Source organism: Vipera berus (assembly GCF_964194415.1).
Source record: "Vipera berus genome assembly, chromosome: 8".
Lineage (NCBI taxonomy): Eukaryota > Metazoa > Chordata > Lepidosauria > Squamata > Viperidae > Vipera > Vipera berus.
In genome coordinates, this window is record NC_138211.1 from 18,163,330 (window position 1) to 18,189,310 (window position 25,981).

The window sequence follows — 25,981 nt, forward strand, 5'->3', positions numbered from 1 at the left end:
TATTCTATGCACAAAAATGGAAGGATACTTTAATCCCCACAATGGATGAATGGCTGCAAAAGCTGATGGAGTTAGCAGAGATGGCTAAATTGCTTTGATAAAAGAAAAAAAAGCATTTCCGTTTCTACTTGGAAACCACTTCTGGAATTTGTGCTTGAGGTGGGAAAAAATGAAACTTTGATTTTGGGTTTTATTGATTTTATAGATCTGTGATAGAAATGGCTAGTTTATACTATTATGTAAAAGTAAAAATTGAGGTTTGATTTTACTTCCTATTCTACTGCACCAAAAGGGAGTCAGAACTCAATGCCATTTTTTCCTTTTTTCCTTTTTCTTCACTTTTTCCTTTTTCCTCCCCTACTTTTCCCATTATTGGCTTTCGTATTTTTGTATTTTACTTTAAAGGTAAAGGTTCCTCCGCACATGCATGCTAGTCGTTTCCAACTCTAGGGGTCGGTGCTCATCTCCGTTTCAAAGCCGAAGAGCCAGTGCTTGTCTGAGGACCTCTCCGTGGTCATGTGGCCGGCATGACTAGACGCCAAAGGCGCCCGGAACGCTGTTACCTTCCCACCGTAGTGGTCCCTATTTTTCTACTTGCATTTTGACGTGCTTTCGAACTGCTAGGTTGGCAGAAGCTGGGACGAGTAACAGGCGCTCACTCTGTTACGCGGCACTTGGGATTCGACCCGCCAAACTGCCGATCTTCTGATCGACAAGCTCAGCATCCTAACCCACTGAGCCACCGCGTCCCTTTTGTATTTTACTTTATAAACTAAAAAAAAAATCAGCTATTTTTTGTGTCTGAGAAAATATTTTAAATAGGAAAAGGGCTCTGGGAACAACCATTCCTTTCTCAAAAGCCAAAATTGCATAGCTGAAATTTAGTGAATTTGATTGTAAAGTAAAATGGGAATGTCCAGGGTGCATATTGTCCATCCTTGCCATAGTTAGCTGCATTTGATTTAGTACTGTTGTTTCTTTTTTTATTTTATTTTTTTATTAAAGAGTTTTACAATATTTTACAATGTATCCCCAAATCCCTCCCACCCCAACCCCCCCACTTCCCCCCCCCACTTCCCAGAGCTAAATACAGGATTATAGTTACAACAATCATATTCTAAATAAAAATTTACACAATATACAATCAACCAAATTCGTACTGCGCTTTAACTCTCTCTTAGCATAACTACTAACAATAACATTATCCCACTAAATTCTACTCATAAGCTAAATGGAACTTTTTGGTCCCATATTTGTTTTCAATATAATTTATCCATCTCCTCCAAACTGAAATATATCTCTCCTGTGAGTGATCCTTTAAATAAGCAGAAATCATGGACATTTCTGCAAGATTAGAAACTTTAAACACCCATTCTTCTACCGTGGGCAGATTGTCCTTCTTCCAATATTGTCCCACCAGTAACCGTGCTGCCGTTATCATATTCAACATCAGATTAGTCTCTTTGACATCACAATTTACAACGATACCCAGTAAGAACAATTGCGGGGAAAACTTTATCTTCCTCTTAAAAATCTTTTGAATGTTCCACCAAATTTTAATCCAGAAGGCTTTTATGTTTCTACAAGTCCACCACATGTGGAAATAGGTAGCTTCTAAGCTACCACACCTCCAACACTTAGACTGCAGATTAGGATACATGTTGGACAACTTCTTGGGATCCAGATGCCATCTATAAAACATTTTGTAAAAATTTTCTCTTAAATTTTGAGCCTGGGTAAATTTAACATTTCTAACCCAAATTATCTCCCAGGTGTCCAGCGAGATTGGTTCCTGAATATTTTGTGCCCATTTTACCATGCAATCTTTAACCAATTCCGTTTCCGAATCCAATTCAATTAAAGCATTATATATCCTCTTTATATGTGCACATTTTGAATCTCTAATTTGCTTTACTAAATTTTGATCTGTAATTGTGATACCAACCTTTTGATCTGACTTCCACCTAGCTTTCAATTGGGTATATTGAAACCAAGAGTAATTTATGTTTTCTTGTCTTAACTCCTCTGCTGATTTAAGTTGCCAATCATTCCCTTGCAATTTGAGTAGTTCCTTATAAGAAACCATATCCATACTCACTCCCATAGATACACCCTCTATCGCGTGTCCAGGAATTCCCCAAATCGGTATTTTATAATTTATTATAGTACTTTTCCCAGACACGCAGTAAAGCACTTCTAAGAATATGGGATTTAAAAGCCCTGTCTACCTTCTTATCATAAAGCAAGTATGCATGCCATCCATATACCAAATCCCATCCCTCAAGATGAAGTATTCTCTTGTTAGTTAAATTAAGCCAATCACTAACCCAGGTCAAAGCAGCCGCATCATAGTACAATTTCAAATTCGGCGCCTTGAGTCCCCCTCTTTCCCTGGCATCCTGTAAAATCTTGAATTTAACTCTTGGTTTTTTCCCCGCCAAGATAAATTTGTTAATACCCTTCTGCCATTGATCAAGGTTGTCATCCTTTTTCAGTATAGGTATCATCTGAAACAGAAAGAGGAACTTTGGTAGAACATTCATTTTAACAACTGCAATTCTTCCCAGTAGTGATAATTGTAATTTTTTCCAATTATTTAAGTCCCTTTGTACCTTCAACCATAGTGTTTCATAATTATTCTTATACAATTTTACATTTGAGGCTGCAATATGCACTCCTAGATATTTAACCTTCTTCACTATTTCAAAACCTGTTAAGTTAGATAACATATCCCTTTCACTCGTAGATAAATTCTTGGATAATATCTTAGTTTTATTACTGTTCACCTTAAACCCAGAAACCTTACCATACTGAGTTATAATTTCCATCAAGTCTACAACCGACTGTAGCGGTTGGGATACTGTCACAACCAAGTCATCAGCAAAAGCTCTCAGTCTATAATCATTCTGTTTTATTTTAATTCCCTTTATCAAAGAGGACTCTCGAATTTTAATTAGTAAAATCTCTAATGTTAAAACAAACAATAATGGTGATAGGGGGCAGCCCTGCCTTGTACCTTTTTCAATTCTAAAAGTCTCTGTTAGTCCCCCATTAACTATAATTTGTGCAGTTTGTTGTTGATATATAGCTTTAATAGCATGTAGAAAACCTTCTCCAAAATTCATCTCCTCAACAACTCTTAATAAAAACTGCCAGTTCAATTGGTCAAAGGCTTTCTCTGCATCCAAAAATATCAGTGCTGCGGAGACTTGGTTGTTCTTATCCAAATATTCAAGCAAGTTAACAATTTGTCTTACATTATTTTTCATATACCTCCCAGATATAAATCCCGATTGGTCACTATGAATCATTTGTTTCAGAACTTGCATTAATCTATTAGCCAATACTTTCGCAAAGATCTTATAATCTGTATTTAAGAGCGATATAGGTCTATAATTTTTAGGTTGGGTAAGATCTTGATCCTCCTTTGGGATCAATGATACAAAAGCTGTCCTCCATGATGGAGGAACTGCGCCTCCAGTCTGAATTTCATTAAACAAAATCTTTAAGGGTTCAATCATTTCAGGCAGCAACTTTTTATAATAAATTGCTGTTAATCCATCTGTTCCTGGGGTTTTGCCCAATTTCAACTGTTTAATAGCTAAAGAAATTTCTTCTGGTGTAATTGGGCAATTCATCTCAAGTTGTTGTTCTTGTGAAAGTCTTGGGAAATGAGCTCCCTGTAGATACTTATCTATATCTAGAGCTTGTATATTCTCTTTTGAATATAATTTCGAGTAAAAATCTAGGAAACTCCTCTTAATCAAATTTTGTTGGTAGACTTCTTTTCCTTTATATTCTATTTTGTCTATAGTACGTAATTTCTGTTTCTTCCTTAATTGATAAGCCAGCCATCTACCAGGCTTGTTGGCGTTACAGAAAGTATTGTGTTTGGCATAACGCAAATTAGTTGCTACTTGATCAGCCAATAGCATATTAAATTGTTCTTTCAATAAATGTATTGAGATCTTTAAATTATTATCCAATGGATTCAAAATAAACTTTTTCTCTTTAATTTTAATCTCTTCCTCAATATCTAAACGTTTTTGCACTTGCTTACGCCTATAAGCATTGTTCATATAAATCAAAACCCCTCTCATATAGGCCTTACTAGCATCCCAAACCATTTCCATCGAAGTACTTTTATGCATATTCGTGACAAAAAATTCTTTCATATGTTCTCTACATTTCTGCAAGAACAAGTCATTTGTAAATAAGTTCTCATTCAGCCTTCAGGATCTCCTACTAGTGTCTTCAGTAAAGAGCTCCAGCCAAACAGGACTATGGTCAGACATTGTCCTAGGGAAAATCTTAACATTCTTAACCGAGGAGGAAAGGTCAGTAGTAATCAAAATGAAGTCAATCCTGGAAAAAGATTTGTGTCTATCCGAAAAAAAAGTAAAATCCCTGTCTCTCATATTCCTTTCCCGCCATACATCTCTTAATTCCAGATCTTCCTTCAGATCAAAAAAGGCTTTAGGCAATTTTGAGTTACAAAGGGTTTTAGAAGACCCCTTCTTGTCTTCAGATGGCACCAAGACCCCATTCCAATCCCCCATCATAATAACAGATTTATAATCCAGTTCAATTAGCCTTTGGTGTAAGAATTTAAAATTTTTTTGCTGTTGTTGATTTGGAGCATATAATCCAATAAGAAGAACTTTCTTTCCTTGTAATATTAATTCAATACTAACATATCTCCCTTGCTTATCTGATTCAATCAACCTTGCCGAAAAGTCTTTTCTTAAGTAAATAACCACTCCAGCCTTCTTGTCCGGAGCAGAAGATGCAAAATATGTTCCCAATCGGGAATTAGTCAAATATTTTTGATCTCTTAATGCAATATGTGTCTCTTGTAAACAAACAACGTCATTTTTATGTTGTTTCAAATAAAAAAATACTTTCTTTCTTTTCTGTGGTGAATTTAGCCCGTTAACATTCCATGTCAGGAACTTAATTTAATTTAATTTAATATTTGCATTTGTATACCGCCCTTTCCCTGAGGACTCAGGGCGGTTTACAGGGAATTAAAAATCAAAACATACAAAAGTTAAAACCAACTTCACCATCTCTGGTGACCATAAGCCTTTGGAACATGGCCTGAAGATCAGCTGTTGCTCTCTTAGGACGTGCTCCTCCCACGGGCTCTAAAACAGTCGCATCTTGCGTAGCTGAACCAGTTGCAGACTTCTGTTTTTGTTCCTTTTCCATACGCTTATGTGCAGCTCTTGTCATCCTCTGTTTTTTTGGGGTCTTCCTTTAATATCAAATTCTGCTCTATGGCCTCCGGTTTCTGGATCTCCTCAGGGGGCAATAACATTGCCTCTTCACTCAATTGTTTATCATCTTGTCTAGCTTCTGTTCTCTTAATTCGGGGAGATGGTGGTAAACCTGCTTTCAGGACCTTAGTGTAGAAATCTTTTGCTTTTAAGATTGTATCCAGTCTGTATCTGGTCCCTGCATAATTTACCACAATCCCAATAGGAATTTCCCATCTGAACTGGACTTGTCGCTTCTTAAGCTCATCAGACAAAAAGGCAAAGTCTTTCCTCTTTCCAAGAATTTTTGAAGGTATCTCCTTTAAGATCATAATATCTTGGCCTGCAATCTGGAATTTTTCCCGATAAAAGGCCTGGATAATAGAATTTCTAGTTGATCTCCTGGAAAAATAGATCACTACATCTCTAGGTAGTACTGTTGTTTCAAAGCAGCTTCCCCAAAGTAGCTTTCCCAAATACTTTGGGAACAGCTTTCCCAAAGTATTATCAGGGTCTCTTAAGAATTATGTTCCCAAGACTGTATCTAAATATTTACTGCCTTTCCAAGACTTTTGAGAAGGAAAGTGGTGGAATATCCGTTACGTTTATTTTATTCAATTTCTGTAGCTGCCCAGCTCCGCCAAGTGACACTGGGTGGCTTACAATTCTAAAATTATAAAACAAAACATCAAAACAATAAAAACATCCATAAAATAAATAAGTGCAAACAGCAGCTTTGATGATTACTTAATTAATAATGCAGCCAAGTAACGGGGCATTTTCATCCTTCCAGAGAACCACTGATGAAGCAAGGGTCAAAAGGAGTAGTGATCCCTTTGGCATTGAATCTGATTCAAATACATTGTAAAAATGAAGCGGTGTATCAGTACCACGTGACATTCAGGTAATAGTTCTTGAATCTTACTCTTTCCTCAGCAGTTGAAGGCCGTTGCTTTGGGGTCTGACATGGCTTCAGTAACTGAATGTGGAGAGAAATCCAACATTCAATTGGTTCTCTAAGTTGTTGTCCAATTGATGCTTCTTCCCATATTTTATAAGGTAGAATTTAAAGGAATATAAATCATGTTTTCTAACCCTTGAAGCTCTATGGAAGATCTTTCATGCTTTCTAAACCCTAAAATTGTCTTGATGAGGTGCTTTTGAAAGCATTAGTTGCTGGCTTTATGAGCTAAGAAGGCACCTTTTGTTAGAAGATGGTTAGCCTTAACCCAAACATTTATTGCATCCAAGGGCAGCAGTTTTATCTAACCATTCTAGCTATGGATGCTACCGTGTTAAAGATTTGGGAGGGACCATCAAAGTGTCTATCCGTTCACGTATTTCACTTGATATTGTAAAGCTGTAGGGTATCTGAACATTTTTCTTGTGGAAATGCATCCTAAAGGCCATGCATCTTATTTGAAGCCAGGACTGAGGGAAAACAAATAGTTAAAACTCTTCCTTGATGCTGTCTTTCAGTGAAATAGTGTAGCCAACCAGTATGTAGAAGCTGCCTGTCTAATGATGTTAAGGAATGAATTGGGACATTTTTCATGCGTGGATATCTCTGTTCTTCTTAACCAAGATGAACAGAAATGCACATTCTTTTTTACTAATAAAAATGAACCAACCATTTTTCCCCCCTTGATTTTTCTTTTGTCTTTCAGCCCAAACATAGAATGCAAAGGCATGCGTCTTGGGATGCTGAAGGAACATCAGTCAGTGATAGGAGATATTTCCGCATTTGATGGCTCTCTTCTCTATTTACCCATCAAGTTGTCCCAGGTAAGATCAAGGAAAGAAACAGAAGTGTTTGCTGCAATAATTGTATCTGACGAGGGTGTTTAATTCCAATTTTAATTCCAATTCATTTTCTTAAAAAAGAACATGAAAAGAAGAACTAGGGGTGAGATGATAGCGATGATCCAATATCTAAGGGACTGCAACAAAGAAGAGGGGGTCAGCCTATTCTCCAAAGCATCTGAAGGCAGAACAAGAAGAAATGGATGGAAGTTAATCAAGGGGAGAATCAACCTAAAACTAAGGAGAAATTTCCTGACAGTCATAACAGTTAACCAGTGGAACAACTTGCCTCCAGAAGTTGTGAATGCTCCATCACTGGACGTTTTCAAGAAGAGATTGGACAGCCATTTGTCTGAAATAGGGATGCGGTGGCTCAGTGGGTTAGGACGCTGAGCTTGTCAATCAGAAGGTCGGCAGTTTGGTGGGTCGAATCCCGAGTGCCGCGTAACAGAGTGAGCGCCTGTTACTCGTCCCAGCTTCTGCCAACCTAGCAGTTCGAAAGCACGTAAAAATGCAAGTAGAAAAATAGGGACCACTACGGTGGGAAATGTAACAGCATTCCATGCGCCTTTGGCGTCTAGTCATGCCGGCCACATGACCACGGAGACGTCCTCGGACAAGCTCTGGCTCTTCGGCTTTGAAACGGAGATGAGCACCGGCCCCTAGAGTCGGAAACGACTAGCACGCATGTGCGGGGAAACCTTTACCTTTTCCTTTACCTTTTTTGTCTGAAATGGATTTAGGGTCTCCTGCTTGAGCAGGGGTTGAAGACCACCAAGGTCCTTTCCAACTTTGTTATTCTGGTAATATTATATTAAGCATGAGCTTGCTTTCAAGGGTGCCTCTTTCCACACAGTAGGAAAAAATGTTGTCCAGCCTTCATGTTTCAAAGGGTTTTCTTAACAGAAAAGATAAGAATTGGCAATACAGCAAAAGAATAAGTACTGTATATTGGTACAATATGCAACTTCGGTAGCAAAAAAATGTCATGGCATAGTTATAAAACAATGGTTTGTTTCACTTTTGATTGATGTTTCATTTTGTCTTTATTCTGTGCTGATAGACTAATTCAAAAACAAAACACTGAAATGTTATTCTTGTTAGCTTGAGATAGCTAAGTTATGCATAGTATCTTTTTTACTGCAATATTTACCAATTGGCAAGAATTGAAATTGATTATTTTGTAAACAAAATTATTTTAGAATTCTTAGGCTCTCTTATTGGCCTGTATTTGACTTCTGATAGAATATATTTCTTCTACTTTAGAATATTAACCTGAAGTGTGAAAGAAAGACAGATGGAATGGAAGTCAATTTAAAGATTCAGATGACCAAAGTTCTGGAACCGAGTTCAGAGTTGTGCATCCCATTTTACAACATTATTTTCAGAAAGTGTGTAATTACTGCTGTCTCACATCTGGAGTTGAAGCATCCCATAAGTATAATCGTTCTTAAAATAAGTGAATGATAAAATATCAATGTTAAAATTTTTAGACCTGTTTTTTTAAATTGAATTTATCAAATAAATTAAAAATTATTTAATTTTAATTTGACTGAATGTTGACCACTGAATATCATGCTAGTATCTCTTAACGTTTCTAACCTGTATGATTGAATGAGTATGGGCAATTTTATTTGATACATCGTAACAAAAATTTGATAGACCAGTTCTAGAATGGTTTTGCACAATTAATAGTTCAAATATAATACTCATATTTATTTTAAGGCCAGCTCATTTTAATATATAGCATTATAACTTTAAACCATAAATCTGTATCTGTCTACTCAGAAGGAAGTGTGCACCTTACGTATTGAATGGTGCCAAGTCTCCAATTTAAAGTAGTGGGCAAATTTTACAACTGGAGTTTTATACAAATAGATGTGTACTGTACAGAAAAAGGATGGGATTTAGGTTTTTTCCCTGTGCAATAAGTACATGATTATTACATGAAATATAAATGGTAGCAGGCTCTGTTTATTTTTAAATAGATATATGTTGTAGTGACTAATTGGCCTGCATAGCATTCCAATACAGATAAAAGATAAAAGGAGTGATTATACATTATTTTGATTGGTTCTTTTTCTTGGTGCTTCAAATTACCTTAATCTCAACCTATACTTTATTCGTGAAATAGGGTACACCAATACAGGTAGTGACAACCGCAGCTGAGCCCAAAATTTATGTTGCTAAGCAAGACATTTGTTAAGTGAATTTTCTCTCATTTTATGACCTTTCTTGCCATAGTTGTTAAGTGAATCACTGCAACCATCATAAATAGAGTCAGTTGCCAAGGGTTCGAATTTTGATCACATGACCCTGGGGATGCTGCAATGGTCGTAAGTGGTGAAATATGGTCATAACTCACTTTTTTTGGTGCTGTTGTACCTTCGAATGGTCACTAAATGAACTGTTGTAAGTCGAGGACTACCTGTACATTGTCCTGCAGCCTGATCTAATCAACCTGCAGTTAGGATCGAATTCAGTTTGAGATACCATCTCTGGCCACATAGAGAAGTACAGTGTAAGATTATATACCGTAATGTAGTCTTAAGGGAGGGAAAAAAACACTGGCCTTTGGATCAATCCCTATTTTTAAAAAAGGGCCCCCAGGATAGGGAACGGTTTTGATTCTTGGCACTTGCTCATCAAGCTGCAGAAAAAATGGGAGTTGCTCTTATTTAAAACAAAGGAACCTGCATTTAGACTCACTCTTGAGATGAATAATAATAATAATAAACCTTTATTGTCAAAGTACAACATGTGTACATTGAGATTAGCTGAGCCTCCCCCACTCAATAATAGAATGAGGCCATTTTGTGTCTGCTGCACTGGTGGATGCTGGAATGCACTTGGACTTTGGGTTGTGCTTAGGGATTTCTCTCGAAATCTTGAAATGAATAAAGGGAAGCAAAGAGATTTGACACCAGGGATGGCTATTACCAGAAATATAGTCTGGGTATCCTTCGCTTCCAGGAACAAAAGCAAGTGGCGGGAAGTCCATGGTCATTTAAGAATTGGAGAAAGAGATGCAGGCCTTAATTCTGGCTCTGATCTGAAGATGTTTGATAACTAATTCCTGTGGGAGCTGATCTAGGTTCTTCTGTCCTCCTTTTTTTAAAGGGATTGGCCAAATAATATGATTTTTGTATGTGTGTGCCCTGTGTTCATGGCTTAAAGAGCAATCTCATTTCCCAGTGTCATATTTACCTTGTTTTTTTAAATGTTATTCTAGAGTGATGAAGATTTTAGATATGAAACTTGTTGGGAGAAATTTCTATGATCCTACAAGTGCTACTGTACTTCAGCAGTACAGGTTGGTATGTTTCCTTTGTGTGCTAGAGTGTTTTAGTGTTTGATAATTTGAAATATACACTGTGCATTAGAAGCAGTATCCTTTTAAAATATACGTTTGTGCTGTTACGTTTTCACACATTCTGTAGCAAAAATTCAGTAGATGCAAATTGAGTCACCTTGGCTAATTGCAATATATATATACCAAAATTAGCTGCCTTGTATCTCTGGAAAGACTGAAAAAAATACAGTGACATATTTTTGGTGGATTATTTTATTCATTTATTTGTGAGCTAGTGAGCTAGGGATATTAATTATAACAATAAATTAGAGTGCAATTTCATCACGTAATGTTATTATCAGAGTGTTTGTTCTATGACAGTATATTTTAATATCCCATCAATTGCATATGATAACTAGTGGGGATTGTAATCAGTGAAAACAGACAGCAGCAATTATTAACTATGACTATGCCGTCAATTTGACTGCATCTTTCAATTAAGCAATTTCCGTTTGATACTAAAAACTAGCCTCTTGTATATTTTTGTGCAAGGTTGCAAATATGGCCTGGCTATGCAACCAGTATCCGAAGGACAGATGGTGGGCTGTTTTTGTTGGTTGATGCTGTTCATAAGGTTATTCGGAATGATTCAGTCCTGAATTTCATGTGAGTAAAAATACTGATATCTTCAATAGAAAACATTGCAAAAAGACCATTAGGAACATTGTGACCCTTGTTTTGTTGTGATAGAACAAAACCAGTGCCTAACCAAGATTGCTCCTGAAGTTTACTTGGTTTGGGTCTGAGTCCCAGAGTTTGTGTAGGAATTGATTTTGGAAGGGGTGAACCATCCGTAAAATAGTCTTTAGAAAGAAGATAAATTTCTCTGGAAATTCATTAGGATGGATCTAATGGCAAGATGTGGTATATGAGCACTGCACGTGCTAATGTGAGATGAAATGTGCTCAGTTCCAATGAGAGAGATGTGCTGGTTGTGATCACACTAGGATCTGTCCCATTTTTATGTAAAAGAAATCTTATGTGCCAACTGGGGAGATCTAAAAAGGGATTTTCCATGATGAGAGCCTATAGTTCGGGCTCAGGAATTCCACACCCATTTGCACCATTTAGGTGACCTCAACGACTCTCAGAAAGAGTGCTAGCGACCAGATGACTACAAAGACTATAAATCCTTCCATCCTCCACCATTCAGTCAGAACTGAAGAAGCTTCTTGGATGAAGAATGAAACATCTTCAAGGAAAAACAAAATCCAGTTGCCTTTTGAAAAGGACAACCATGCTTGGGACAACCATGACCTGGAGGACTGAGAATGTCCACAGACCCTCAGGAATTCTTGGTCTAGGACAGGGGTAGGCAACCTTGGCTCTATTACGACTCGTGGACTTCAACTCCTAGAATTCCTGAGCCAGCATGGCTGGCTCAGGAATTCTGAGAGTTGAAATCCACGAGTTGTAAAAGAGCCAAGGTTGCCTACCCCTGGTCTAGGAGTTGAAATCCACAAGTTGTAAAGTGCCATAGTTGCCCACCCCTACTATAGACAAAACTCCCTCTAGATCTCCCCGGCTTATGTATTTATAACAAATATTTCTCTATATCTTTTATGACCTTCAGTTTGTTATTTGTAACTGTATATCTCTAGTTAGGAAAAAAAACCTTTTCTATTATATCTTTTAATTGCCTTTTAACATTTAGTGGCCATCTAATTCTGAATCCTCTGAGTGGCTTACAATTTAAAAAGTAAAAAGCAACAACAACAACATTTACATCCAGAAAAAAAAACATGCACACACCAAAGAAATTGAAAAGATCTTAACATCCATCTTATCTCAAGACTGGGGAAAAAGTTGGGCTTGGAGGACTTTGGGACATCACGATGATGGTGTTCCAGAGAGCTGATGGCATAACAGAGAATCATAAGGTGGCGTTGATCCTGTGTGTTCTAAAATGCAGAATTCTCAGAATAAGCTTATATTGAACCATCAAATATGCCAAGTATATATCATGCCACTCATTATTTGGCTGTCTAAGACCATTCCACAGCATTCAAAAGAGAATGAAAAAACAGGAGGAAACAAAAAGGCCACAACGCATCCCTTCCAGCAACCGACATTCAGATAAGCAGCAGGGATCAGCACCAGACAATCACTAAGAAAACAACATTTTAATCAAGGAACTACAAAGTAGGAAATTAGACTTCCACCAAAACTGGCAGGGCAAACTCCTGAATATAAACAGGCAGGGAACCCTAAACTCACTTGCACTTCAGATATTACCTGGTTTGCTAATGAAACATCTGTAAGCAAACAGCCAAGGTCAGAGGGCACCAAGAACTCCAAAGCATTGCAAAGTTAGAGTAAGATGAGTGTATTTGGCAGATGGGATGCTGCCAGTAGGGTAAACAATACTTAAAAGACAGCTGGTAAACCTGAGGTCAGATTACAACTTGGGCCTTCCTGGTTTTTAACTTTTTTAAGTATTTCTATTTTCATAAAGGCATAGAATTTATCAACAGAGTCAGGAAAATTTCCAAGATGAATGCACAAAGCAACTTATTGGCAACGTTATAATTACCCGTTACAACAATAAAAATTACCGAATTGATGACATTGATTGGAACAAGACACCTCAGAGCAGTTTTACCATGTCAGACGGGAAGGAAATCACTTTTCTAGAGTACTACAGGTAAATGATTATGATTCAGCGTTTCTAAACAAAAAGGGGGGGGAAATAACAAGAGTAAGACATTCAGTATCTTGCTTAAGATTTGTTAAAGTGTCAACCCATTATCAAAGTCATTAATTGGAGTTGCTTTCACGAGTCCTTTAGCTATTGATATTTTAAATTATCAAGCAGCTTCTGTTTTCTTCCTAGAATTCATATAACATTCTCTTTCCAGTAAAAATTATGGGATTACCATCAGAGAACTTGATCAGCCACTGTTGATTTACAGAGTTGAAAAAAGGAAAAATCCTCCAGGAAAGGTGAGAATTTGAGCAGTTGCAATTAGAAGCAACCAGTTGCTGGCATTTGTAAATGCAGGCATCACTAGAATGGCTTGATTTATGTGACCTGTCTTGGGTGAGGTTTCTGGGCTAGGCACACTTTTGAGCTTTTACAGAGGATTGTGAGAATTCTTGCGGAACAGATGTCATGGTGGGTGTGGCTTCGGTTTCTCTCACCATCAGTCCTACCCCCCCCCCCAGATGTTCCCCACCATCAGTTTTGTTTTTGTAAATAGACTAACCAATTTAGAGGGAAGCTTGAGGCTATGATGCCCCTCACTCTTATAATTTAAGCCCTTGTATGAATACAAGCATTCAGCTGGCATAATATTGGAAATTGGCCATTGCTAGTCAAGCCCTTCAGTCTTCCAGATTAACTCTAGCAGCAAACAGGAGGAGACGTTGGTCTTAACGTTGGAAGCTTTCAAGAAGAGACTGGAGAGCCATTTGTCTGAAATGGCATAGGGTCTCCTGCTCGAGTTGGGGATGGGACTAGATGACCTCCAAGGTCCCTTCCAACTCTGTTATTCTATGTTCTAACTTAGTGTTAAGAAAAAGACATCTCTTGAGTGTTAGTCTTAAGGCATTAGCTCTCAATGTTAGCTATGCAAACCCTGTACTAGTCCCAACTATCGCTTAACGTTTATTCACTGGGTTTGGGGAGAAAATTGTGACAATCAAAAAAACCAGTAACCTACCACCTATTTAGTTTTCTTGTCACCCTCAGCTTTCCCTTTTATTATTTAATGTGTATATAGCGTATATAAACTCAGCTGATAATAATTTATTTCTGTACATCATGTGTGCTAATAGGTTTTGTGTTTGATTTTCCTGCAGCTTCAGGAAGGCGAAATCCTGCTCGTGCCAGAGCTTTCCTTCTTGACAGGAATTCCTGAAAAGATGAGAAAAGATTTTAGAATTATGAAGGTGCTTGATTATACATTTTTTTACAGAATTGGAATTCGTTTATAAAATTCCCAACCTCTTACGTCAAATAGTTTGGCCTCTCACCAACTTTTTAAGTTGTAGCCGGCCATTCAGAGCCCTGATTTTGTTGGTTCAGTAGCTTCTGAAGCTTTCTTGGCTCGCTCTGCTTGAACGATTCCCGTGGCCTCCCAGAGATGTCATGTGGCTATGTGGCGATGTAATGATGGGTGACATAAGCTTGTCTAATCAGCCAAAAGTCGTCAGGTGGTTGACTTTAGGCCAGTCCCTCTTTCTCAACCCAGCCCACTTCACGTGTATGTTGTGGGGAAAGTAGGAGAATAATGTATGCCACCTTGAGTTCTATAGGATAAAATGGTGGGATATACTGTATATCTAATAACTAAGTTATAAGACATGAAGCAGTAAATCTCATTCTCTTCAGTTTGAAACTTTGGGAGGAGGAATCTTATCATTTCTTGCAGTGGCTTAAGAGAGACCTTGGGTGCGGAAGAGGCTCCTGCTTGGATTGTAGGGGTGAACGCAAAATGGAACATGATTTCCATTTCCAACTCAAAATGATCATGTGATTTGGCAGAACTAAAATCAAAACATTTTTTGTCTTAGAATTGAGAATAAATTGTAACTTTACTACAAACAAAGCTTTAGTAGATACTATGTATAAGTAGTCCTTGATTTACAACCATTTGTTTAGTGACTGTTCAGACTTATCAACAGCACTGAAAAAAAAGTAATTTATGACCATTTTTCACACTTAACTGACCTTTGCAGCATCCCCATGGTTACACGATCAAAATTCAGACGATCGGCAACTGACTCATATTTATGACGGTCACAGTGTCCCGGGCTCATGTGATCCCCTTTTGCGACCATCTGACAAGCAAACTCAATGGAGGAAGCCGGATTCACTCAGTAACCATGTTACTAGCTTAACAACTGCAGTGATTCAATTAATAACTGTGGCAAGAAAGGTCGTAAAATGGGGCAAAACTCACGTAACTGCCTCATCTAGCAACAAAAATGTTGGGCCCAGTTGTGGTTGTAAATCAAGGACCAGCTCTAGAGAGGATTCTGTTCAAAGGATATGATGAAAAAGTCAAGTTGGGGACCAATAATAGTGCAAACAAAACTCCTGTTTTTTTTAAGTGCAATACCGCCCCCCGCCCCCTTTCTGGATTTCTGTTCCTTGCGGATTTAAAAGCAAGTAACTGGAGAAGCTCCTCCTTCGAACTGCTTTGCTGGCAATGAGTTACGTATGCTTCCTTTTTGAAAACAAGCTGAAGTGCCTTTTCCCTGGCTGTATCCACTCTGCTTAGGACCTTACGCAGAAAGTCAACATGAGTCCCGAACAGCATCACGCCTCTCTGCACCAACTGCTGAGCCGAATTGAGAAGAATGAGGCAGCCCATAAGGAATTGTCACGGTGGGGGCTTTTCTTGGATGGGGATGTTTACAGGGTAAGGAAACTTTGTGCTAGCCTTGCTCTTATTACTTTATTTTTTAATAATACGACGGTGTTTAAATATGTTTATTGTTTTATGCTGGTTTCACTATACGATGCCCAGAATCACGTCTTGTGAGATGGAGGGGGTATACCAGCAACAACAAATTCTCTGTCTTGAGGTTCTGCCTTGTGCAACTTCATAGATATTGAAAATCGTAACACAGCTTTTGCTGAATCTGTTTTAAATCCGTGAACAGTGTTGAAGGGAAGAGTTTTGCAAGCTTTAACCCCTGGTCCGTAGCCCACTACCGCAGCCTGTTTGAAACTGGCCGTGCAAGCGGCGGGCAAGCACATGCGTGCAAAGCTCTACTTGTACGTGTGGAAGGCGCGTGCACCTGCTGCTTATACAAATGGAGCTGTGTGCATGTGTGCATGCCTACCACTCACACAGACACAGACACACATATCCCTGCATCGGGCCGCCAAGCTAAAAAGGTTGGGGACCGCTGCTTTAAGGTATATTTGGTGGTCAGCTCTAGAATTAAAATGAGCCGAGAGCTGAACCAGGTATAGCCTTGAATGCAGCTTGACTGTCTTCTCTTCTTTTTGTTTGCTTGTTTCAGACCACAGGACGCATCCTTCCCATGGAAAGAATAAATCTGAAGAAATGCTCCTTCAAGTCATCGGAAGACCTAAACTGGACTAAAGAAATCAACAGAGAATCCTGTATTTCTGCAGTAAGCTTAATTTTGGATGTGGGCACTCTTCTGTAGGATGTAACAGTTGACTCAGCATTCTCTTCAATATATACGGATAGCCCTCGACTTACAACAGTTTATTTAGTGACCTTTCAAAGTTACAACTTTATTTTTATTTTTTTATTTTAATCCCATTTATATCCCGCCCTTCTCCGAAGACTCAGGGCGGCTTACAATCTAAGCACAAACCAATGTTCTTAGCAATAGCCTTCATTCTATGTATATGCCTGCTTATTAGGGCTTTTGGGGGCCCCCAAGCGGCATTTTTACAAAGTCAGCTTATTGCCCCCAACAATCTGGGTCCTCATTTTACCTACCTCGGAAGGATGGAAGGCTGAGTCAACCTTGAGCCTGGTGGGACTCGAACCTGCACTAATTGCAGGCAGCTGGTGTTACTTAAGGAGGCATTAGCCCACTGCTCCACCAACTGCACTGAAAAAAGTGACTTATGACCGTTTTTCACACTTATAACTGTTGCGGCATCCCCATGGCCACATAATCCAAATTCAGATGCTTGGCAAGGTGAGATCAGCGCCCACCCTTCTGATCTTCTTTTTTTTATGAATATTTTATTAATTTTCTAGTTTTACAGTCAAATACGTAATAGACAACATGTTGTCTGGGTCCGTTAGTAATTCAGTGGTATATATTAACTTCTTCAATCTAGATCCAATATTACAGCATCAAATGTTTCCTTTCTTCTTTTGGTAGTATCTGTTTCCCCACATTAGGTAAATACAATTCTTATTAATAAATAAATATACAATTGAATATCAACATCTTTGTTAGATTTTTCTCATAATATCAATAATGTCAGTTTTAGACTTTTCTAACCAAAACATATCTTAATTGCATTTGCACTTAATATCCATATGTTCAATCAGTATCCTGTTTTTGCTTTTTTTTAAATTTTAACATCCCCTCAATGTTCAAAATGTCTATTGTTTATAATTTCAAAGTAAGTTATATTTGGGTAACCAAAAGCTTCCCTTATTCAAACTTCTTAGCATTTTCCTGTTTCCCTTCTCATACCAAAATCTAATATTCTAATTACAAATCTTATCTTTCTAGTTATGATAATTCTTCTATTTCTAGTATCTATTCTCCACCATATTCAAACATCTAGTTAATAATATAATAGCCCTTCTAATGGATCAAAACCTCTATTTTACTCAGTCTTACTCTAGCTTTCTTCCTTTGCCAAATAACTTTCCAAGTCAGTGCATTTGAATCATCAAGTAATTTTTCCTCTGTTTTTGCCAGTTGCCTTATAAGACCTTGCATTTTGATGACATGGCCATGGGGTTGCTGGGACAGTCATTAGAGCAAAGAGATGTCACTTTTTTCAGTGCCATTGCAACTTTGGTTGCTCAACGAATAGTTATTAAGTCAAGCTAATCTGTAGTAAAACATATATATATTATTATCCTCAAAATACCTGGGAAGCCACAACATTTTCGCATGTGTTTATTTCAAGTGTCGAAAGCATGTTGACTTTTCATCTTATTTCTTAGGTTCCAATCCATTTCTGGGCACTCTTTTACCCAAAGCGGGCGATGGAACAAGCACACGAACTAGTTAGCATGCTGCAAAAAATCTCAGGACCACTTGGCATCCCGTTGGCTGCACCTATTTGGAAAGAATTGAGAGATGACCGAATAGAGACTTATGCCAGAGCTATCAAATCATTGCTAAGTAGTGAGGTGCGGGGTTATGGGTTTGTGATTTTACGATGTTGGTTTCCTCTTTCATTTTTTTTTCTCTCTCTCTTTCTCTCTCGCAACTTTATTGATCTTGACTTTCAAATAAAAGTATACTGAGATACAGAATATTAAGGCAGGAAGGGAGAAGGAAGAAGAGTATACGCTTGGGATGCATAGAGCAAACCCTTAGTAAAACTTTCCTGGGAAGAAGCTGCTGAGCCTCAACAGTTTGCCTTCTAATGGATTCATATTTTGTTGAAATATGAACAAACATATACAGTGGTACCTCAGTACTCATTGTTAATTGGTTCCAGAAGGTGCGATGGGTAAAAGATGGGGGCCAAACAATTTTTTTTCCTTAAGGAAAGCAGCCGACACTGACAATTTCTAGCTTGAAATATTTTTGCCATCGTAAAGTAATGGCAAAGAGTCCGCTTGGTGTAGTGGTTAGAGTGCTAGTTTAGAAATCAGGAGACTGTGAGTCTCTGGATTGGGAGACTTTGGGCTCTTAACCCAACCCACATTAAGAGTTCTTGTTGTGGGGAAATTGCAAGAAGGAAGCATTAATTACACTGCCTTGAGTTGCATAAAATAAAAGCAGGACGTAAATTAATAAATGACATTAGTTTCACCTCCCAATATGCTGAACCATAGTGGTATACTGATATTTAATGATCTTATTGCAAGCTGGTTACTCACTGTCCTTTCTCTTTATTCAGGGATCAATACAATTAGTCGTTTGTATTATCACAGGAGCTAAAGATGATTTGTATAGAGCCATTAAAAGGCTGTGCAATGTACAGAACCCAGTTCCTTCCCAGGTACGTAAATAGTTGTCTGTTCCTTGAGCCTGTAAAAATGCTTGAATGGACGTTGTTGATTGTGATATTACTTGTTTGATCACCTGTGTTTTTATGAAGAGCCTCTGATATGTCTTTGAGGCTCAACATTAGGTGTAACAGGAAACCGCTTATACTGTTCATATATACATCGTTTGTATTTGAGCTTTGAACTGTTCTAGAGTTTTATGATATTCAAATATTAGCCAACATTTACTAATGTCAACGTTTAGCTTTTAATTGTGAATTGAGAATTCAATATTTAATAAATGGATCTTTAAAAGCAGATTTTTTTAGAAGGTAGAAATATGGAGGAACCTTGATCAAACCCTCTATATTTTTAATAACTTTAAGGGTGTTATTTTTGGAAATACGTTTAAATTTTTTTTGTTGAATGGAGGCTTATTTTTTTTGTGAGGAGGAAACAAAAAGTTGGTTTACTTCAAGCAATGATCTCTTATTACCTTGTAAATATATCACAGCTTAGAATTAGATGTGGAAAATATGGAATTTCAACCATTTTGACTTTTGAAAGGGCCACTTCGAATTCATAAGGAATATTTCAATGCGCTTCTGATTTTAATGGAAATGTTTCAAGTTCAAAAGGGGGCTAGACTCTTTTGGTGAAGTCAGAAAAGCATTGGGATACTCCTGACGAAATTAAGCTTAAAGCAGAATGGTTTAAAACGTATTTTATGCAGTAAACAAACTGAGAATTCCTGAAAGAGAAACATTTGTTTTTTGCCCAGGCATTTACTAGTTCTAATCATTAATTGCTACAGGTTATTAATGTTCGAACCATTACAACACAATATGCTAAACTTAGAAGTATAGCACAGAAGATTCTGTTACAGATTAATTGCAAGCTAGGTGGAGAGCTGTGGGGTGTGGACATTCCATTGGTAAGTAATACGGATATTATTTCTCTCCAGTGAAGCTTAATTCAGTAATAAGAATAATTCTCTAAAATAATGTTGCATATGTTATGTGTCCTTTAAGTGGCACTATTGATGTCCATCTTTTTCAGTTCCTTTCACTTCCCTGAACAGCCCCTTTCACTTAATTATGACCTGCTGAAAGTTGGAAACTTTAAAAATATACATTACAATCTCAGGTGGAGAACAGTCAGATCATTTCCATCCTCTTACCGTTTGCTTGGATAAGATGCTGTTTCAAAAAGAGACAAGTGAAAATGTACAAAGCATTCCACCAAAGAATTGAGTTGAAATACTTAGAACCAGTGGTAGGATTCAGCCGGTTCGCACCGATTCGGTAGAACTGGTAGCTAAATTCTGTTGTGTTCAAACCGGCTGAACCTATGCTGCTTTCTGGAAGCCCATTCTAGGCCTGGAGGAGTCCTCCCAGGCCTAGAACGGCCCAACGGAAGTGCATGGATGTCACTTCCAGAAGTCCATTCTAGGCCTTAGACGGCCAGGCTTGCATCCACACAGAGAATCAAATGTTCAGGTATTTGAATCCCACCGCTGCTTAGAACACATTAACATCAACTTTAACCCTGTCAGCAACTATTGCCAGTAATATTTGTAAGAACAATGGTTTAACGCATCAAGAGCGACTCCAGTGGCAACAATTGCCACATTTCTGAAGTGAGCACCAGCCAGAAGCCCATAATCAACCAGCCAGTCCTACAGCATTTCTCTTTCCAAATGATCAGGATCATCATCTCTTTTTTCGTACAGCAGAAATGCATTGTCTGTAGATTAAGCTGGGTGGTAGAAATGATTCTCAAGATGCCAACTTCTGCACAAAGCAGGGGACGGCTTAGATGGCCCCTTCCCGTACAATGAGCAATATAAGAACCAGATGCAAAATTGGAACTGGGAATCTTTTCTGAGTTGCGGAGGAGGGTTTTCTCTTGGAATGCTAAAAGTAGAAATGTTACTGTCTTTGGCAGTGTTTCCTACCTGAAATTCTTATCCGCAAAACAACCGGATAGTACATGAATGTATTTGAGTAGAGAGAAAGTTATGGGTTACCTGTTGTTGTAAAATGTACCAAAAACCTCAGCTGTGGAATATATTGTCATGGTCCCCTCATGGAAGGGGTTAACAAAGGGGTGGTGCAGTCTTATTATAGTCATTAGTCATGGTCATTGTCTTAATCCTGTGGGCTAGTATTAATTTAATTCTATTTTATCTTTCCTTTTTTGTATTGTTTTAACTTGCCCTGTGAACCGCCCTGAGTCCTTCGGGAATAGGGCAGTATATAAAATAAATAAATAAATAAATAAATAAATAAATAAATAAATTAGGAGTCAAGATTGACTTGAAGAATCAGAAAACAATGGCCGAGCTACAGGAAACTCTCATGCTGTAAAGCAAAGGTCTTCAAACTTGGCCCTTTGATGACTTGTGGACTTCAACTCCCAGAATTCCTGAGCCAGCCATGCTGAGGGGAAAGGGAGAGGTTTCCATGCTGAGCCATGCTGGCTGAGGAATTCTGGGAGTTGAAGTCCACAAGTCATAAAAGAGCCAAGGTTGCCTACACCTGATCTAGCTGGATATCCCTTCTCGTTGCAGTTGTGCAAGTGGAGAATAATACTTTGTTCCTCCTTCCAGAAACAGCTGATGGTGATTGGCATCGATGTGTATCATGATCCCAGCAGGGGGAAGCGCTCAGTGATGGGCTTTGTGGCAAGCACCAATCTGTAAGTGTCCTCTCTCTCTCTCTTTTTCTCTTTTTTAACTTTTGGCATTCAGATCTCTGGCCGGCTCTAGAACTGGGGCCCTTGCTTAAGTTCACATAGAATGGCTGATTTCCAAATATTTGATGTTTCTGGTCTTGAGGAAAAAATACGCTGCTTGTGATTCATGTATTAGGTTTTTTTTATTTGAAAACAAGATCCTTCCTGCCAAAAGTTAGGAAGCAGCTTGGCTTATTTCTAAGCTAAGCTTAATTCACAAACTCATCCACTCAGCCTTCTTCTCCACCCTTCTTTTATGATTGTGGGAGTTGAAGTCCATGAGTCATAAAAGAGCCAAGGTTGCCTACCCCTGCACTATTGGCTTATCAGCTGACTTCAGAAAGAGAGCCCTTGGTTCTCTCTCTCTCTCTCTCTCTCTCTCTCTCTCTCTCTCTCTCTCTCTCTCTCTCTCTCTCTCTCTCTTTGAGGAGAATTTTCTTTTCATTTTCCGTTGCTACGGAGGAGATTTAATAAGAGGCTGGGTGGAAAATGCAAAGGATCTACAAGCACTTAAAAGACAAAGAGCACAGTGAAAATTTGGGAGTGACATTAAATTTAAAGACCACCAATTTAAAGAAGTCCAATAATGACAGGTAGAACAACTAGCCTTAGAACTGACAGTGAAGATATTGAAATGGTGGATAGTTTCTGCCTTTAAGGCCCAAACATCAAGAATACCGGAATAAGCAATCAAGAAATATGCTGCAGAATTGCATTTAGTAGAGCAGTTAAGGCAGCCTTGGAAAAGATATTCAGATGCCATGATGTCTCTATACATTATAAGGATCAGAGTCATGCCAGCCATGATATTTGCTATTGCACTCTGTAAAAATGAAAATTGGATTTTAAAGAAGCAGGATAGGAGCACTTTTGATGCTTTTGAACTTTGATGTTGGGGAAGACTCCTGAGGATATCATGGACAACAAAGAAAACAAACTGATGGACCACTGAACAAATCAATGGAGTCAACAGAGTTCTTATTTGAGGCACAAATGACCAAGGTTAAGTTAGGATAGGATAGGGCAGGACAGGGTAGGACAAAATGAGGACCCAGATTGTTGGGGGCAATAAGCTGACTTTGTAATAATGCCGCTTGGGGGGGGGCGAAAGCCCTAATAAGCAGGCATATACATAGAATGAAGGCTACTGCTAAGCTTGTAAGCCTCCCTGAGTCTTCGGAGAAGGGCGGGATATAAATGGAATTAAAATAAAAATATAAAATAAAATAAAATAAAAAATGAGGACCCAGATTGTTGGGGGCAATTAAGCTGACTTTGTAATAATGCCGCTTGGGTGTGTGTGTGTGTGTGTGTGTGTGAAAGCCCTAACAAGCAGGCATATACACAGAATGAAGGCTACTGCTAAGCTTGTAAGCCGCCCTGAGTCTTCGGAGAAGGGCGGGATATAAACGTAATAAAAAAAAAATAGGGGAATAGAATGAAGAACAGAACTGAATACTAGACAATAGAATTGAATTGAATACTAGAGAATTGGAATGAATGGAATAGAATTAGAATAGAATAGAATATTGCCACTTTAAATGTACACTAAACAGCATATATTAAAATGAAATTTCATTGCACTCATCATACCATTATGCGTATACCCGCATACACACACATACATGACCCAGAGAAACATCACAGTCTAGTTCGAATGTCTACATAGACACGGCGGGGGGAAAAAGGAATCCTGCAAATTTATAAGATGGATGTCATATAAGGAACAAAGCTGTTACAGAATCTAGTAGTTCTGCTATAAAGCTCAAATTATCCTACTGTGGACACGTGCTGTGAAGATCCATCTCTCTGGAAAAGGCCCTGATGCTGAGAAAGGTGGAAGGAAAAACAAGAAGAGTACGATCAGCACCAAGGTGATGGACTCGGTTACTCTGGAGATGAGTGCACCGTTGGGAGACCCGCAAGACAGTTGCTCGTGGAAAAAAATCTATGAGCAGAAGGATTGAGCTTCATATTAGATGAAGGGAGTAAGGGGGACTTTTGCCTAATTTTAAAATGAGTGGCACAAAAATTCAAAACTTTTTTCTTACTTTTCCATTGTTTTCATTGGGTTTGCATTGAAATAGAATTGCTTGCATTCCTTTTGCAGATTATTTTTTTTAAAAAAACTTCTGTATCCCTCTAGATCAGGGGTGTCAAACTCAATTTCATTGAGGGCCGCATCAGCATTGCGGTTGCCCTCAAGGGGCCGGGTGGGTGTGGCCAGTGTGGGCGTGGCCTACTGGGTGGGCGTGGCTAGAGTGCATATGGCCTACTGGGTGGGCGTGGCCAGCTCTACATCGTTCGCATCAAGGGTGCCTATGGGGGCCTGGGCAGGAGTGGGACAGATCTGAGGGTCTCTGGCAGAAGGAGGGTCTCTGGGCCAGGGCCAAGGCAGTGGGGGCCGTTCCCTCACTGTTTCCAGGATGGCTTCGCGGGCCGCATGAAACCGCTTCGCGGGCCGGATCTGGCCCCCGGGCCTTGTGTTTGACATGTCTGCTCTAGATTGACTCAATTTATTATTTAAATGTTACAGTGTTAAAAGATTCCAACAGTTTCCAGAAATAAAACTTGGGCCTAATTGTGAATTTTGAGGCTCTTATTCTTTGAATTTACATTATTAATATTATTCCACTTTTCTGCCACCAGAATTTTGACACGATGGTATTCCAGGGTTGTATTCCAGACAGCTCATCAAGAAATAATAGATAGCCTAAAGGTCTGTTTAGTAGCTGCTTTGCAGAAATTCCACGAGGTGAGAAATGATTTTCCGGTTCTCTGGAATTTATAGAGAAGCATGTCCAGATTAACAGTTCTGTATATATATATTTTTTGAGAAGGTATGTTTGTTCCATTGTGCTGCCTTTAGATGCAACAGGAGTGCTTTGTAACAGAAGATCCCCCAGTTTCTTCTCAATGACTCTATGCTCCAACACTAGAAGTTTTAAGAACAGACTGGACAGCCATTTTTCTGAAATGGTATAGGGATTCCTGCCTGAGCAAGGGGTTGGACTAGATGATCTCAAAGGTCCCTTCCAACTTTATTATTATTTATTACTACTCCTACTCCTACTACTACTACTACTACTCAGGGTAGGGACTGTTCTTCCTATCCACGAAGACTAAATTCTTTTAGAGAAAAGGCTAGGATGGGAACTGGAAAGAGAGAGATCAATTTCCTTTCTAAAGCTGGTCCCTTCCTGTACAGTAGATCACATCCCAAGCTTTGCTTTTATCTGAGCAGCTCTTTCTAAGTTCAGGTAGTCCTTGACTTACAAACCATTTATTTAGCGAACATTCAGAGTTACAGCAGCCCTGAAAAAAGTGACTTTATGGCCAGTTTTCACACATCCACTGCAGCATCCTCCGTGATCACGTGATCGAAACTTGGGAGGCTTGGCAACTGATTCGTATTTATGACAGTTGCATTGTTCTGGGATCATTATGGGATCCCCTTTTACGAACCTTCTAACCAGTCCAGTGGAGAAGCCAAATTCCCTTCACCGGTATGTTAGTAACTTAACAGCTGCAGTGATTCACTTAAGGACGGTAGCAAGAAAGGTTGCATAGTGGGCCAAAAACTCACTTAACAGCTGCGCGTTATGTTTTAAATGTGTGTTACGTAAGTAAGAAACACGTGAGAGTAAGTGACTAAATTTTATTTTTAATGCATGCCATTGTGCCCACAGGGAGAAAAAAAATGACAATAAAGATTATCTAATCTAAAAAAAACCTAATGTAATCTTATTTAGCAACAGAAAGGTTGGGGCTCAATTGTGGTCATAAGCCTGAGGACAACCTGTAGTTTAGATTTCTGCCTTTTGCTACAGATCAGGCAGAAGAAAAGAGGAAACAAGTTCATTGGGGGGAAAAATTGAAATTTCCTGGATCCAATATAGGTACGAGCCGTTAAATGCCTCTTTCTGATTGTTGGATGTTTGTTCTCTCCAAGGTCAACCATAATCTCCCGGAGAAGATAGTGATTTATAGAGATGGAGTTTCCGATGGCCAGCTGAAAATAGTAGAAAGCTATGAAATCCCACAGCTGGAGAAATGCTTTGAAGCTTTTAACAATTACAACCCTAAAATGGTGGTGTTTGTGGTCCAGAAACAAATCAGCACCAACATCTATTCAACAGTTGGTCAACAACTTTCAACTCCTCCTCCAGGGACAGTGTTAGACCACACGGCCACCTATCAAGACTGGTGAG

At 38.7% G+C, this 25,981-nt stretch overlaps 1 protein-coding gene across 1 annotated transcript in view; it reads left to right on the forward strand.

Annotated features, from left to right (window-relative positions):
* The window catches only part of PIWIL2 (piwi like RNA-mediated gene silencing 2), a gene marked incomplete at both ends in the record, with an annotated part of 48,655 nt that overhangs the window by 19,456 nt on the left and 3,218 nt on the right, over positions 1 to 25,981 (forward strand). Inside the window, 16 exons of the mRNA XM_081333476.1 lie at positions 6,052 to 6,162; positions 6,926 to 7,043; positions 8,328 to 8,452; positions 10,294 to 10,374; positions 10,906 to 11,019; positions 12,869 to 13,057; positions 13,272 to 13,356; positions 14,215 to 14,304; positions 15,639 to 15,779; positions 16,390 to 16,503; positions 18,039 to 18,227; positions 18,947 to 19,048; positions 19,849 to 19,968; positions 21,646 to 21,734; positions 24,420 to 24,525; positions 25,723 to 25,976. Of these exons, the coding sequence (XP_081189602.1) occupies positions 6,052 to 6,162; positions 6,926 to 7,043; positions 8,328 to 8,452; positions 10,294 to 10,374; positions 10,906 to 11,019; positions 12,869 to 13,057; positions 13,272 to 13,356; positions 14,215 to 14,304; positions 15,639 to 15,779; positions 16,390 to 16,503; positions 18,039 to 18,227; positions 18,947 to 19,048; positions 19,849 to 19,968; positions 21,646 to 21,734; positions 24,420 to 24,525; positions 25,723 to 25,976 (2,028 nt within the window). The remainder of the gene's footprint in view (positions 1 to 6,051; positions 6,163 to 6,925; positions 7,044 to 8,327; positions 8,453 to 10,293; positions 10,375 to 10,905; positions 11,020 to 12,868; positions 13,058 to 13,271; positions 13,357 to 14,214; positions 14,305 to 15,638; positions 15,780 to 16,389; positions 16,504 to 18,038; positions 18,228 to 18,946; positions 19,049 to 19,848; positions 19,969 to 21,645; positions 21,735 to 24,419; positions 24,526 to 25,722; positions 25,977 to 25,981) is intronic.